The 17,106-nt window shown below is 41.4% G+C and overlaps 1 protein-coding gene across 1 annotated transcript in view; it reads left to right on the top strand.

The window, feature by feature from the left end:
- The window catches only part of iars1 (isoleucyl-tRNA synthetase 1), a 52,508-nt gene that overhangs the window by 21,790 nt on the left and 13,612 nt on the right, over positions 1-17,106 (top strand). Inside the window, exons 14-25 of the mRNA XM_061688420.1 lie at positions 4,891-5,017; positions 6,931-7,004; positions 7,137-7,331; positions 7,820-7,906; positions 8,261-8,344; positions 9,615-9,759; positions 10,655-10,775; positions 10,901-10,992; positions 12,276-12,353; positions 12,783-12,904; positions 15,534-15,636; positions 15,735-15,818. Of these exons, the coding sequence (XP_061544404.1) occupies positions 4,891-5,017; positions 6,931-7,004; positions 7,137-7,331; positions 7,820-7,906; positions 8,261-8,344; positions 9,615-9,759; positions 10,655-10,775; positions 10,901-10,992; positions 12,276-12,353; positions 12,783-12,904; positions 15,534-15,636; positions 15,735-15,818 (1,312 nt within the window). The remainder of the gene's footprint in view (positions 1-4,890; positions 5,018-6,930; positions 7,005-7,136; positions 7,332-7,819; positions 7,907-8,260; positions 8,345-9,614; positions 9,760-10,654; positions 10,776-10,900; positions 10,993-12,275; positions 12,354-12,782; positions 12,905-15,533; positions 15,637-15,734; positions 15,819-17,106) is intronic.

Here is a 17,106-nt window from a genome sequence, read left to right as displayed (position 1 = left end):
GGTAGGAAGGTGAGACATACACACACACACACACACAGACATACACACAAAGGGTGAAACTGACGCTCGCTACTGTAAAGGATAAATTCATTTCCTGTGGCGTAATAGTGGTACACTTAATTTCACAGCAACCTACCTTCTCTACGTGAATTTTATATGAATTGACAGCGCTGGAACACTTTTAATATGCTCCGGAAAGCAGTAGGTAATTTTTCATATTTGATGTACTACAGTAAAGAATGTATTTTGGGAAAGTTTTGCATAATAGAATTATGAATACCAGATGGTATTGTATATATTTTTTTAATTTTTGCAGCACTGTGCAAAAAAGTGCCATGTTAATTGTAGACCCGATGGGAGAATTTACATTTAGTAAATGGAAAATAAATTACACTGAATTTTTACAAGGTATTCGGTTGTATTGGTGTAAGAAAGGTTGACAATTGAAAAAGCTGCAACAGTGTTGTGTTAAATGTATTTTCTTTAACTGTATACAGTATGCCATATGTTTATAATACAAGTTCCATAATGATGGATTTAGCTGACAGGCTGGATTCCTTCAAACACATCCTCTTATGCAACTTTCTAATTAAAACTTTCCTCTAGCTCCTGTTAAATAATTGAAAGGACGCTTTTTGATGAGACACACCACTTCTGCTCCCGTGAAGATTTTTAATTCCGCCAAGATAGTCTGTCAGGGAGCGCTGCCGTCTCATCAGCATCCTCATAAAAAGGAAAATCCTCCCCGGGTTCGGTGTACTTTCAGATCACGTTCATGTTCGTTGATCAGAGGCTAGAAAAAAGAAGCCCTTCAGAAAGCGAAGTGCTTGTTATAATATCCCTACAGTCATTTGTTCGGCTTGTCTCGTTTTCTCGCATTGGCGCAGCGGGGAGGAGAGGGCTAAGTATCTATTAGGACCTTCTTCTGAGTAAATCAATGACCAACCTAACGAGTACTCTGAGGAGAGCTCATCTCTTCAGTAGAAGGATGCTTGGGCCACACTTTGCCTACAGCAGTGGAACATAATTACGAATAGATGACACAGATCAATGTGTTTGTCCTATTTGTCCAGCTTCCTTCATTCCGCCACATGAACCAAAAGTTGTGTTTACAAAATAAACTAACAAATAAATAAACAACACACAAAGTTACTATTGGTCTACACTCTACAGCCATCCTACCTTACTCCAATATATAACAACATCACTTACTTAGCGTTTGGATTGAAATGCCAGGGCTCCAGCGATGCTCTGTTATTTGTTGACTTTTGAGGTGCACATCGGCAGCTGTGAGGAACTTCACTTATACCGAAAAGGCACCTGGAGCTATTGAGGCAAAATGGAGGGCATCATTTGGCTGCAACCAGCAGACATGCAGTTGATTGACTCTCGACCAGTTAAACTAGGACACACAGCACTATGGATATTGTCATTGGATGTGGTTTCAAAATGACTTTATTTTACTTTTCATGTTAAGATCTATAGTACTAGTATTACGATTGTGTAATAGTTTGTGGCGTCATAAGTAAATTTGTAAATGCCGATTATGTTGTAATTGACACTCAAACCAAATCACCCCCAATGTGCTGCCGTGATCCCTGCTGGACATTGTCCTGTGGTTTTAGGAGTTACTGGATAAATCTGCATTTAAATTACTAATATGCTGTCTCATGCTGCTAATGTAACCTCTGAGTCCCCTCTCTGACCAAAGCCTCTGAGTCTTCAAAAACGAGACTGCACACTTTACATCCTACGTGTAGCAAGAGAAACAGGAGAAGAGGAGTACTGGGACTTGGTGAGCAGCAATGGGAAAAATAAGAAGGGGGGGAGATCATTAAATTGATATATTAGGGGCCTAAATAGAAATGCCAGCTACAAATGGGAATTGATGAACTCGTTGCTTAGTGGGTGGATGCGGAAGACAATTTATCCGCTCTCCTCCCCCACCACAACTACCACCACCACCACTATACCTCTTCGCATGTTAAGCACATTGGTCATGTGATGGTTGGAGGGAGAGTTGAATGCCAGTTTTTCAGTTCATCCGATTTTCACTGTCCACGCTCTTCTTTTAGCAGTACGGTAAGCACCAACCCAAGACACGTCGTTTTCACTGCGCCCACCTCGTGTGGTGCTGTGCCATGGCAACACATATTTAATGAATGGGTCGGTCAGTGGCGCATTAAGTGCAGTGTGTAAAGGCTTTAACTGCTCGGGGGCCCTTCCACACAGCAACACAGCATCCCGCAATCAGATTATATGCATCATGATGCATTTACAGCATCTGAGTGTCGAGTGGAAAGCTTGACATCCCAGTCTTGCCGGCATTTCCGCCTCTGTTTCAGCTCTGATACACACAGTAATTGTGGAATATTGGATCTAATTCACCCAATTCTGTGAGCCGTTTATACTGAACAGTTAGTCATGGGGAAAAAGTTTTTTTTTTTTCACTGAGGCACAAGGCACTGATGGGGCAAAAACAGCCTCACTGGGAATGTGAGGGAATATTAGTGCACCTCAGGAGACCTAGTTTCAGACAGCATCAAATAACAAACTCAGTGGGTGTTTTGCATCTTCGTTTAGCTTTTTGTGGCACTTTTTAAGCATATCCATGGTAAGAGAACAATAGATAATACCGTTAAGATGGGTTTAGTGCTATTACTGGCTTTATCTTGGGTGCTACTTCCTGATTTTGTTACCATTCCTGGTTTTATTTTGGGTGCTACCTCTTGATTTTGTTACCATCCCTGTTGGCTTAGGGTGGCACGGTGGATGACTGGTGGCTGACTGACCTCACAGTTCTGTGGACCGGGGTTCGAATCCCGGCCCCGCCTGTGTGGAGTTTTGACATGTTCTCCCCGTGTCTGTGTGGGTTTTCTCTGCGGACTCCGGTTTCCTCCTACATCCCAAAAAACATGCATTCTAGGTTGATTGAAGACTCTAAATTGCCCGTAGGTGTGAATGTGAGTGCGAATGGTTGCTTGTCTATATGTCCCCTGCGATTGGCTGACGACCAGTTCAGGGTGTACACCGCCTCTCGCCTGACAATAGATGGGATAGGCTCCAGCATGCCTGCGACGCTAGTAAGGATAAGCGGTACAGAAAATGGATGGTTGGATTCCTGTTTGCTTAGTAGAACTTTGTATTCACCAACTTATTCTGAGCAAAGCATTTTGATATAGATCTATGGTAGGCTTTACACGATCGGGATTTTTGGTGCTGATCACCGATTACAAGATGGAACAATATATATATTTAAATTTTAACCATTTATTATCTGCTTTTAACGAGCATGGACCTTAAATCGGACAGGTAACTTGCTATAATGACAATTTAGCTGCTAATTAAGCTGCTTATAATGAGCATGGATCTTGTAACAGCCCTCATAGTGAGCTGAAATGCTAGTTTAGCCGATAGTTTTGTTACAGTTTGGATTTGTTAAGCTTTAGTATTTACGAGACATGATAAATCTTATCGGTAACAGGATATCAGAAATCTGAACGCTACTGTGTCACATTTATGTATGTAATGTGACGTGGCTGCTAGGATAGCCATATTTGCTCTCAAAGGTTTAAGATGAAGAAGCCGGAGTTCCCCACAATTGTAAATGGGAGGTCAGCCAGCACAATGAACTCCATAACTTTCCAGGTGCCAACTCTTACCTTTTCATTGTCACGGCTACATGGACGGTTACTGTTTGCTTTAGCGTCCGTTTTGTTTGCTTTTTTTCCCCCCCGCCTTGCGTTTCTTCAACTCTGCATGCTCCTCCTTGTGTTCCTTATACCGGTGCCTGTTTACATTTGTCTTGTTGAAGCATTTTGTAGATGTTCTCCCACCTTGTAGTGCAGTGTTGCACAGATTACAAGTAATTAGTTTTATCTGTATCAGACACCACAAAGAAGTCCCACACCACCATGTTTTTTCACTGACCCCAAACACTGGGTGCATTTGGAAATTTAATCTAACGCCCAAACTGTACTCTTCAGAAAAATTCCGACGTGTAGCAGGGCGCACTTTGAGTGCATTTCCGAACGCACCCTTTATTAGCCGCCACGTACGTACTAAAGACATCACAAAACATGCGACAGGGTTACAAATAAACTAGCTTTCGGACTTAAACATAGACGACAGAAGCGCGGAACGTCCCCAGAGTAAAAGAGATTGTGTCGGCTGCAATGTCTTAATTCACGTATCTAATCAGTGAGGTAATTGATCAGATCGGCTAATTATGACATTACAGCCGATCATAAAATGAGCATAAAATGCAGAATATCAGCCACCCTATCGGTGCAAAATCTAATCTTGGGTGAATGGTGTCGTGTAATTGAGTCACATCTGTTTTTGTTATTCTCACTATCTAGCTAGGCTGTGACTGGTTAGCTGCCGCATGCCTGTACTCAATGAATTGTAATCATTGCCTGTACATTTATGAAGGAAGAATTATTTGTGATGGCAACAGTTTGCACTCTGGAACAAATTATTTGAAATTGAATAGGCAAGATTGTTTTGAAAGTCGACCAAATTGAAGTTCGACCAGCATCACAGAACAGATAGTGGTCAAATTTTATGTACTGTTGTCCAATTATGTTGGCTTTATATGCACACTGTTCAATATATCTTCTAGGATGGACTGTCTTTTTCCCTTTAGGATTGCCTCAATTCTGTTGTGGCATAAATTGGCTCTGAGATAATTGCCTGTGTTTGCATGATTTCTTTACCTGGTCTCCCGAGACAAAACTATCCTCAGGGGACAAAATGTTGCAGAAAGACCTTTTAAATTGTGTATCAAAAATCTACTACTGGGATTGTAATCCTGTTTCGTAAAAAAAAAAAAAAAAAAAAAAAAAAAAGAACAGCCAAAACACTCATCATATCCTCAATGTCTTGCAGGGTTCCAGATTTTGTGCGTGAGAAGCGCTTCGGCAACTGGCTGAGGGATGCGCGAGACTGGGCCATTTCCAGGAACCGCTACTGGGGCACGCCGATCCCCATGTGGGTCAGCGATGACTATGAGGAGGTCAGGAGAACATAAGATATGCTGAAATGACTCACAAAAATCAGCAGGCAATGAGCATGACAAGGCACTAATAGTTAAATGGAAGAATTTGAAAATATGCTCCACAGTTTGTATTTTTTATTAATGTATTGGTCAGCCAAGGTATGGGTGTTTATCATGCATGATATGCATTATGTTATTTCGGTTTTGGGTGACCCTAGTTTCATGTGTAGCGTGGCTGCATATTACATGCCGTCCGCTTTCCCCCAGGCACCATTATAGAGTCCCCCCCATAAACTAAACTCATGCATAATTCATTTATATAAACAGAAAACCTAATGCGTTGAGGTTTCGCATCATAACGGTGAGGGTAACTTCCAAGGAATACAATGCAAACAGCAATGGGATGGAAAGCAAAGAAGATAATGGAAGTTGGAGAAAAGAATAAATTGCACTACAAGGAAAATGGATAAAAAATGCAGTACAACCGTCAAAGTTGAACATGATCCATTGTTTGAAGCTAGTTGGCTTAGGTTTTCTAATTTCACAACCATTTATCACATAGGTAATCATGTAAAATGAATTAATGTGTCCCAGGTTTGAGCTGTCAGCTTCATAAAACAATATAAATCATAAATAAAGCAAAGTGAAAGTACTCACCTTTTCCAAATGCTTGGTGTTAGTTGAGCGGTACTGTCACTTACTGATTTATTTTTTTTCTTTCCAATTATTTATTTATTCTCAATCGGGTTGAGTGTGCCATTCAAGCTAGTATCACCATTGGTCACAGTCAGTGCCAGCTGACAATGTAAAGCTAACTGAACTGAATAGAGCTCTCACAATTGGGTTGTTGGAGTTTTTTTAATGAAGTGCTGGTCCCTGGGCTGAAAGACAGACAGCTTCCGACCTGCTTACTGGAAATAGCGCTGTGACTGTTTCCAGAACACTCCCTGGTACCAATCTAACTCTTCCCACACCGGCAAACTTGCACACTCAAAAACAGTTACTTTGTGGTTGCAGTATGATTTTCTTCCCCCAGTTGCCGTTCTTTTAGTTCTGTCACTTCTGGGCCCAACATGTATCTTGTATTTTGTTTCTTATGTTACCCTCTTAGTGTCAGACGGGGTTAGCAGCGCCTTTGGGCCATGCTATGCCTTGTGCTGCCAAAAGTAGAGCAGAGTCTATAGGCAGACTCTCTGGAGAGAAGACTATATGAAGTTATTCTGAAGGTGTGGTCGCTCACATGGGCCTATTTGTACAGTGTATATATATTAACATATAAAGTGTGTAAAATTCTGAATCCACCGCAAATCCCATCCAAGCTCGCTGTTCACAACCTTAAGCTAAATACACACCTACATGAGCTTTATCAAAAGGTTGGCCTTTACAAATGTTACAAACGGATCTTCCTCTCCAAAGATAACAATAAAAAATAATAACAATAAAGCCATTCTCTTAAAAAACCTATAACGTCTTGATGGGCTATATTTCAGTAACACGTTCTCTATGTATTTGTTGCTCAAGAAAATGAAACTGGAAGTAATTTTCAATCCTATCAATCTGTTCTGGCTTAATTGGAGTTATGTGGAACCAACTTCTGCATTTGGAAAAACTGGTCAAAGTGCTTCCTTTCTAATAGACACCTTCCTTTACTATTTGAGGTTATACAGTACTTTGAATTAAATGGACTCATAAGAGAGTAAGTTCAGGATGTGTTAATATTGTATCATGTTATGACCCTGTGATGTAACCAATTAGTAATATAAAGTAATGTATTATTTGCTCTCGGTATGATGCACTACAAGTCTAAAACACTGCAAACCACAATAATAACATTGTTAAATCAATCAAAAGCAATTTTTTTTTTTGTTTTTTTTTTTTTTTTTTTTTTTTTTTTAAAGCTTTACTCAATATTCACTGTGTGTGTTGATCAGGTGGTGTGTGTCGGCTCCATTGGCGAACTGGAGGAACTAACTGGAGTCAAAGTAACTGACCTGCATCGGGAGAGGTGAGTGGTTTAGCAGAAAGCCCCACATTGGCACACAAATGTGCAGTGCAATCAAGACTATTCTGTCATTGAACCTCCTAAAAAGTCAGCTCTGTTGTAATTTCACGGCTCTTGCGCTCGCCCCCTCCCCAGCATCGACCACCTGACAATGCCCTCACGCTGTGGCAAAGGTGTCCTGCGGAGGATCACCGAGGTGTTTGACTGCTGGTTTGAGAGCGGCAGCATGCCCTACGCCCAGGTGCACTACCCCTTCGAAAACAAGAAGGAGTTTGAGGACACGTTCCCAGCAGACTTCATCGCCGAGGGCATTGACCAGACAAGGGGCTGGTAAGTGAATGGGAGTGAGGCATGGATGGACGTGTGGGACCGATGCAGACAACCATCCTGACCTCATTGAGGCAGAGAAGAGAGCATGAACAGATGGCTATTCATAGCAAATAAGGCAGACTATGGGTTTCCTTTTCTTTTGTCGTATCTCCTCAAAAATGTTCCCTCCGCTCTAAAAGACACTGTCTCAATGAATCACCGTATAAGTCATCCACTTAAATACCACGTTTTCTGATTTACTCCTACTGTTCAGGCTGGTGCGTCTATTAAAATGTGACAGTGTGCAAACTTATTCGTGAAAAGTTACTTTTTAATTGCCTTTATACACATTTGCAAGGCTCGAAGTAACTTTTGTTCTTTGAGGAGTGGTTTTGCTAATCAAGGACTTCCTTTGAGAAGCAAATTTTCTAATTTTGTAAAGCAAAGTTTTACTTTGTGGAACGATTTCATAATGTTTTAAAATTTCATTTTTTTGTGTCCCTCTGTAGGTTCTACACGCTGCTGGTACTCTCCACAGCCCTGTTTGGCAAACCGCCCTTCAAAAATGTCATCGTTAACGGCCTGGTACTTGCTAGGTCAGTCTTCAGTCTCGTAAAAGATGCTTCTCCTTTTCTTGCCAACATTCTTATATTCTTGTACGTCGCCCTGCCTGTTCACCTGCTGCTGTTTAAGATCACGGTGCTATGTGCGTTGTGACATTTAGTTCCTTAGAGCTGCTCGTTAGTTGGGGCTCTCGTCGTCCTCCTCTTCTTCCTCCTCAGCCCGGGGCCCTAAACGCAGCACCGTGTTCGCAGGCCTGCTGACCTGGAAGGGCTCCGCTAGTTTGAATGTCAAGTGTGCGGTTACTTAGATGTATTTTTATGCATGCATGCTTGTGTACGTGTGTATGTGTGTGCACATTAATGCCTTTGCCCGTCTTACCCTCGCAGCGATGGACAGAAGATGAGCAAGCGCAAAAAGAACTACCCGGATCCGGGCCTCATAGTGCAGAGCTATGGCGCCGATGCCCTCAGGTCAGCTCTTGCGCTTGATTGTGAGCAAGTGTGATTGTGCGTTTCTGAAGCATGAATAGCTGTGTGTGTGTGTGTGTGTGTGTGTGTGTGTGTGTGTGTGTGTGTGTGCTGTCTGTGTGTTAACCTACCTTATGTCATTAGCTGGCATTGTTTTGAAAAAATCCTGAGCGACTCTGAACTGTCACAGTCCTACATACTGTATACACGTGCACTCACGCAAACGTTACATGCATACTCACGTGCACATTCCTCTTTTGCCCTGAGCAAGAGAAGCGCCGTTGCCATATGGCCTAATGAATAAAGCACCACACTGTTCTACCATATGTTCATATACACAGGAAGAAGAGTGAGTTGCTGAGAGAAATAACACTTGTTGTTTCTATCTGGAATACAATAACGTTGAATACACTTTTATTAGGACCGCAATGGGAAATGGCAAACTGTACTGTATGTACTGAAGAGTGAGAATAGTCAGCTTGTATTTAGCAAAAACTATTCATGTATCAGTAAATAGTCTGTATACAGTATAATCAGTTGAAAAGGAACTAAATAGCAACATCTGATTCCTGCCATATAATGTTTTATCGTTTTACATCTACACATTTTAGCTTGACGATCCCGAAATCCAGGTGTGAAAAACTTGTTGCATTTTAGCAAATGGCTACAATATAAAAAGAGTGACAAATTTAAGGGGGTCTGAATAGTTTCTGTACCCACTGTACCCATAATGACAGGGTGGACAGCAATTTCAGGGACATATGCAAACTGTTCAATATGATTAAGAAAATAGTATACACGATGCAATTGTGGTGGTCTACAAAAACATTTCACGAGTTCAGGCTACACATTACACCAAATAACTTGATGTGAATGCATCTGACTGACAATCACCTTAAAACACTCACTTTTTTAAATCACTATGGATTTCTCTGGCAGCCCATTTAGGCAGCTGACATGATCGACAAAAATCCCAAACTGTCATTGCATCCAGATGGCTTTGTTTCAAATACATTGTAGGGAATCATACAGACAAATTCATGATAATTGTATCAGTCGCCAAACTCGAGTTGTATGCACCATTTTTAGCACGGTTTTCACTCTTATGGGCTAAATGCCATTTGATTAACATACCCAAGTTTATGGTGTTAAAAGGAAAGTCTATATTGAGTGTGTGTTGGCACTGCACAAAATCAATATGTTTGATTGAAGAAGCCATAAAAGTGTCTCAACTCGTACTCGCCGAGGTTTTACCGTCCATCTCTCTCTACAGATTGTACCTCATCAACTCCCCAGTGGTGAGAGCGGAAAACCTCCGTTTCAAAGAAGAGGGTGTTCGAGATGTGTTGAAGGATGTCTTCCTGCCATGGTACAATGCCTATCGCTTCCTGGTGCAGAATGTGCAAAGGTTACAAAAGGTACTGGTGCTTAATGAACGTCACAAAATGTCTCTTCCCTCCAAGCACTCCCGCAAGTCATCCTTTAGACCACAGGTGTAAAACTCAAGGCCTTGGGGGCCAGATCGGGCCCGCCACATCATTTTATGTGGCCCGCAAAAGCAAATCATGTGGTTGAAGTTCCATGATTCTTGCTAAAATCTGTTCCAAATGTTTGTATAATATTCATATGTAATAAATAGTCAGGAACTATTGTAAGCATGTTTTGCTTCCAAACCCCTTTTACAGTTACTTGAACAATAGTTGACCAAATCATTATCCTTGACTTCTGATTTCAAAACTAGTTATCCATCAATTTGTTGTCTATGTGTAATAATATGATGAGGCAATTAAACATTGATATGGTTTTACAATCATAATGGCCCTCTGAGGAAAAACTTATCTAAAAGGTGGCCCGCGACAAAAATGAGTTTGACACCCCTGCTTTAGAGCCTCTGCTCCCAGGTGTTAAAAACACAGACATGTTTGATTGCATAGCAATCTCAGCTTAATAAATTCATTGCTCAGTGGTTCATAACGGTAATTACCTTTGATTAATAGCATGAAATAATGTTGTAAAAAGGTGCAGTAAGTAGTCCTTATTGTGTTGTTTAGCTCGCAATGATGCATTTGGGTGTGTCTTTAATATTATAGTTCAAAACAAGCCACCCTCCGAGATAAAAAATGCATTATTAGTTAGCTGCATACTCTTTATCCTGAAGATCAACTTACGTATTGGCCCATAACCAGTTAGTTCTACATGCCAAGTTATTACATTGCATTACATTTTTTGACCAATGAATGATACTTTTGAAATGCTTAGTTCCTGTTGTGTTTGAGTGTGCCAATGCTCGTATTTGTGTATGATTACGCCCAGGAGGACAGCATTCAGTTCCTGTATAATGAGAACACCGCAAAGCAGAGTGACAACATCATGGACAAATGGATCCAGTCCTTCACGCAGTCCCTCATCCAGTTCTTTAAGGCAGAAATGGATGGTGAGAAGACTGGTGCAGACACTTACGTCTCCAGGGGGTTTGATTACTTTGTATCTGACATCCTAAGTGCTGGTTTACAGTATACTCTTTGATGATGCGAGTGCTAACTTTCGTCTGTCTTGCAGCATACCGCCTGTACACTGTGGTGCCTCGTCTGGTCAAGTTTGTGGATATGCTCACCAACTGGTACGTCCGTACCAATAGACGCCGTCTAAAGGTGAGTGTTTTGCGTAAGTGATTATTGTATCCTACTAGTCATCCGATATTTTGTATATTTGTAACAGGATTTGACAAGTTTAGACGATTTATGACAATTTCTTCAAATATATACAATTTATAAAAGAGAGCCAACGTGTTCTGTTCAGCAGCTTACAGTAGCCGTGCAGTACTAGTGATCTAGAACACACTCCTCCTGTTGCCTTTTTTTAATTGCCAAATTTGATATATTTATTTGGATATATACTGGCCACTCATGCCAGAGTAGCATCTGCTCCATTTGCACACTGATTAAGGAGTATCTGTAACATTTGCACAACCAACATTGTCCCAGATGATCGCACTACTCGTCACTTTAAACCGCATACACTCCTTGAAGTCTCCTTGAAGTCTCAGCGCCCTTTGCACAATGGTCATTGCACCGGACTATTGCAATATTAGTCATTCGAACTGCTCTAAGTGCTATGGGACTCTGCATCTTTTTGCACAATTGTTTTTTGTCAATGTCTTTATGTCTCCAAAGTGTTCTGTAAATTGACTGTCTGTTGTACTAGAGCAGCTCCAACTACCGGAGACAAATTCCTTGTGTGTTTTGGACATACTTGGCAAATAAAGATGATTCTGATTCTGATAACACCGAACAATACATGGTTTAAGAGCTGGCAGACAGAGACAAGAGATAACTTAATGAACAATGACACATGGTTGGCGAACTTGGGGATAAAAAGGAGAGAAAAACAAAAAGCAACAACAAAAGTCAATAACACCTGTTAGAATGTTTGTGAATATTCTGTTCCATCCAGCTTATTGTATTTTCAGGTCAGTGGGTTGATCACAACTGAAATTGCGCAAAAAAAAAAAAAAAATACAGTCTGTGACTCCCGTCCGCACATCAAGCAATTGACTTCCACGCAAATATACAAACTCACAACAACTGAAAAATTGCACCCTCCGGTGTTCCAGGTAGAGAAGAAAATGGGTAGAGAAATGTGGGCAAAACAACCACAGATGTTGGAATCTTGTTGGGTAAACTGGGAATAAACAAGGGAGAGCAAAAGGCCGTAGCACACATTTACATTTAATGTTTAAACCAACAAAATAGAAATTATACAACTGTATATAATGTATCTTTTCTTTTTTTTAGTCTCATCAGTGGACATTTTTTAGTGAGCAATTTTGTCAATATTGGTAGAGTTCAGTTGGACTGCTATGTGTTTGGGCACTTCTCTCCTATTCACTGCTCCATGGGGGGAGGCATTAGATTGACGTGTGTGAACTTTGCAGGGCGAGAGTGGTACTGAGGACTGTCTGTGGGCGCTGGAAACCCTCTTCAGTGTTCTGTTCTCCATGTGCAGGCTGATGGTGAGTCATAACAGCTTGTGTGAAAGCGTGACTGGGTAAGAGTAAGAGAGAAATATATTTTGTTGAGTTGTTTTTTTGTGTGTCAGATACTAATCGTACAAACATGGAAAAGGCGCACCTGCAATGTTATCAAAGCAATGAATAATAACACGTGAGCAATTTTGAACCTAACCTAGATCAATCCAGATTGTTTGTGAGCTTTATAAATTCATCAGCATGCTTGAAGTGGACTGCTGGCACAACTCTGTTTGAACTTTTGCTCATAAAATCTCTAGAAAAAATGTGTTAGATATGCTTTGAGAAAAAAAAGGAAAAGGAAAGAAAAGACCTGCATTGGGAAATTTAAATGAACCACAGTTGCACAGCATCAAATAATCTTCCTCTCATTTTTATCACAATTGCTCTGCTTTTTTCCTCCTTCGCCCCCAGGCCCCTTTCACACCCTTCATCACCGAGATGATGTACCAAAATCTGCGTAACCTGGTCGACCTCGCCTCTTTGGAGGAGAAAGACACCGGCAGCATACATTATCTCATGCTGCCCCAAGTCAGGTGGGGGAAAATCCCTTCATTAAACAAAAATTAGTTGAGTGTGTAATTTTAAATTAAAACTTATAAAACTGCAATGGATAACGTGACGGTGCCCTCAGATCCCTCATCAACGTGCAGTAGCAGTCAAAGGTTTAGCCCCTTTTACACTGCCTGTAAAAGCCAACATTTTTCAGTCACCGGCAAAGAGTGGGGGGAAATGAAGTTGATCCAGCATTATTTTGAGGTAGTATCAGAGGCGTAAGAGAGCCGGGAAGGACTTGTGATGTCCAGACTGACTTTTACCTGCCTGTTGTGTCGACAGGAGTGGTGCACTAGTTAGACCTCATCCATTTAAAAGTATTCCCTGGTGTCTGGAGACAGCAGGAGATGTTCACCCCATTTCACCCCATTTACAGTACAAGGCTTTAACTCTCAAGTTGAAGTCGGTTATATTCAAGCTTTTAAGATTTTTTGTCCTGAGCAAAAATCGTTGTTGTAATACAAGCCATAGCTGTGAAATTTAATACCGATCCCATTAGCCTCATAATACCTCAAAGTCCATTACAGGTACTTCTCTTTCAGCCACACAAACTAGCCTTGCTCACACTCGAATGGTTGAGACTAACGTTAGCGCTGGTGTCTGTGCATGCTGCACTGTTTGTTTTATATGAATTTGGTAAGAGAGGTTGTTTGTTGTTGTTGTTTTCAGAATTAATTAATCATAAGTCGAAGTCCCATACGGCAATTATTTCACACCTCACACGAGCCATCAATTACATCACATTGCTGGTTTCTAGGGTTAGATTTTGAGGATGACGAGTTGACGTTATTTAATCGATGATATTATGTTTTGGTGTTGTCAACTTGCTGTGCGTGCTTTCCCCTCCCAACACGAGCTAGCTCACTCACTTGCGCCGCCGCCGTTCTCGGTTGCGATGGCCCCACCCCTCTACTGCTTCATCCAATTGCATTTAGACACTCGTTCATCCAATAACATTCAGATACCTTCATGATCTTGCAGAGAGTCGTAACTTATTCTTTTATTCACCAATTCAGAACTAAAATTAAAGGAGGAGGTTATGAATAGGGTTGAGCATTGAAAACCGATTGGAACCGAGACTAACGTTCTGGTTCTCCCGGAATCGTTCAAATTTAAAAAAATTTGGTTCCCAGTTTCGATGCCTCATCCTCCAGCCCCGAAGAAGAAGTGGCGAAAACCAACTATGAAGCGGCAAAAAAACAACGAAGAAAAACACACTTTTGTTCATTGCCGCCGTCGTTGGGCACAAGCACGTCTTTAGAGACTTCAATGAACCAGTGCATGTCTTTTGGGATGTGCGAGGAAACCGGATTACCCAGCAAAACCCCACGCAGGCACGGGGAGAACATGCAAACTCCACACAGGCGGGGCCGGGAATTGAACCTCGGTCCTCAGAACTGTGAGGCAGACGTTCTAAGCAGTTGTCCACCGTGCCCGCACGCTCAAATTCGAACGATGCCAAACCCTAGTTATGAAATTGAATAATCTGTTGTATTAAACCTGAAGTTGTTTTTCATGAATTGTTGCAAGCGTTTTATAAGATCCATCTGCCTGTGAGATCATGAGTCGGGGGAGTTTGAGGCGACTGGAAGGTTGTTGCGTGTCTGCGGAATGAAGGCTTGACTGAAACACTAGTTGTTGGCGACATTAACAGTTCATTTTCACATGAACGAGGGTATTGATCGACCACCGCTTGTCTTAGTGTATCGTCTGTCTTTTTACTGTTACATCCTGACTGATGTGTGGATTTAGGGTGTTTGTCAAATAACGTTAACATATGCCTTTTCAGATGGGTGCCCTTGTACTTTCTTACAGTACAGTCTTTATTTTCAGTCAAATATTTCCGCACGCTTGAGATACCGCTGCTCGTTTGCTGCGCCGACCAACGACCAGTTAATTTCACAGTGTCGTTAATGCCCAAACACGTGATTGCCGATTAATCGACTTCAAGCTATAATCGTCATTGTGCATTGTTAAAGTTGACACGTTGACTATTTGGTTCAACCTCTACTGGGGGCTCTGTGTAAAAGGCAGATGAATGATCTGTTAAAGCTTTGATGTGGCAATTTTACATTTTCAGAGACCTCTTGAAATTAGGAAAATTTAGAAATTAGGAGTTCACTGTTGTGAACCAACCGACTATTTAATATCACAAAACTACCTCTGCAAACATCTACACGGTCCATTATTTTTTCATTAGGCTTAATTTCAATGCCGTTTATATGCTATTTACTTCATAGTAATCAGTTTGTTAGATTTTGTGATTATGTGATTTGTGTGTAAAAATACCAAAATAGCCTCACATAATTGTCTTGGGCCCCTCCTAGTTGGGTCTTTTTATTTCTCTTCTTTTTGGATCACTTGTGCGTTGGGAGGATGTGCTGAAACTTTAAAAAACAATGTTTTGATAAACTATCTTGTATAATGCATCATATCATTTTCACTTTGCACTGAGCTGCTCAAACGTACTGTGAAATGCACAAATATAGAGACATACTGTAGTTCTAAAATGAACAGATCAAATAAATGATCATCTGAGTCGAGTGATCATTTGTCGACTCAAGCTGTGAAGCTGCATGTTCCAAACTCATCTGCGTTTCCTTTTCACAGGGATAATTTGATTGACAAGCGCATCGAAAACGCCGTCTCTCAGATGCAGTCGGTGATCGAGCTGGGGCGGGTCATCCGTGACAGGAAGACCCTGCCGGTGAAGGTAAATCATCCACTTTGTCCAATGCAGCTCCAACACTGTGTATATGACTACTGCTCGTTGAACATTTGATTGACTGCAGTGACTGTCATGTACCTCAGTATCCACTGAAGGAGGTGGTCGTCATCCATCAGGATTCAGACTCGCTGAAAGACATCCAGTCGCTACAGAAATATATCCTGGAAGTAAGTTAATTCATTCATCATGTAAGTGGTACAAATACATATTCTGTGAGTATTGGCACACGGCCATTGGACACATGCGAGTCATAGCCCACAATTCCCAACATATTGGGTACACTTCTTTTTCAGCAAATAACGGTGGATAGGTTAAAAAGAAAAAGTCTGAATAGGTGAGTTTGTGAATATGCGGGGGAACACTGTAATCTCCAGATCTCTCTGTAAAACCAAAATATGAAGTACACCTCTGGCTAAAATGGTAGAAACACCCAAAATAGTAGGGATACCCGTGGCCAAAATATTAGAAACACCTGTAGCCAGAATAACACCACATTGTGGTCAAAATATTAGGTACACCTGTCGTAAAAATACTCCATCAGTACAATGATGACATCAGTGAAAGCATCCTAAAACAACATAATGCATGATGTTTGGCTGCCACCACATTCTCCTGTCATGTCGACAAGCGGAAAGGGACACAGTTGGCTTGCTTTGCTTCTGCCAATTTTCTTTGCTTTTGGGAACATGTCCACGGGCATCGCCTTTCTCACTTCAGCGCTTAAGCAGCTGATAAGATGTCTTCAACAAATGGCCTGTCCTGTAGAATGGATGAGAATAAGCACCGCACGCCGCAGCAGTGCATGACCTCCCATCTTTTTAGCTCTCTACTGGCAACTGTATAAAATGAAATCCACATATAATGAGCCCTCTTAAACCTTGGCTCCATCATTCAGTCAAAAGCAGCATATCAGCAAGTCAGCTGTGTGAAATGTCTGTCTCAGCCAATTTGCAGTACAATTGAGAGGAGCACCTCAGTACCCGGCAGGCAGTATGACCAATATTTGCCTAATCACATACGAATTTGTCTTGTATTTTCCTCTTTAGACAGGGGAGAATAGAATGTATAGAATTAACCGAGAAGGGCTGCCAGACCTACTGGGCACGTAAAGATGGAATAGCTCAGTGACTGCTTGATTTCACGGTGCACTCGCTCTGTGACAGGATGACTCCAGCGTGGACTTCTTGATTTGTTTCTTATACTTCATCCCAGAACACTTAAGTTTGAAATTGTTGTGTTAGATAATGCTTATTTATTCAGATTATAGAGTTCAGCCTCTTAGGTCCCGCCGTACACCGAACTCCACTGAATTGTCACACAGGGTGCTGGGGAAAAGTTTTTAACCTGGACTTAAAAACATGCACATTTGGGGCAGACGTCACTTCTGTTGGCAACTTATTCCATTTGTGTGCAGCATAATAGCTAAGTGCTGCTTCACCATGTTTGCTTTGGACT

Source organism: Phycodurus eques, chromosome 10, assembly GCF_024500275.1.
Source record: "Phycodurus eques isolate BA_2022a chromosome 10, UOR_Pequ_1.1, whole genome shotgun sequence".
Lineage (NCBI taxonomy): Eukaryota > Metazoa > Chordata > Actinopteri > Syngnathiformes > Syngnathidae > Phycodurus > Phycodurus eques.
The sequence above is the reverse complement of the archived record's forward strand: the minus strand, read 5'-3'. Positions and strand labels throughout refer to the sequence as shown.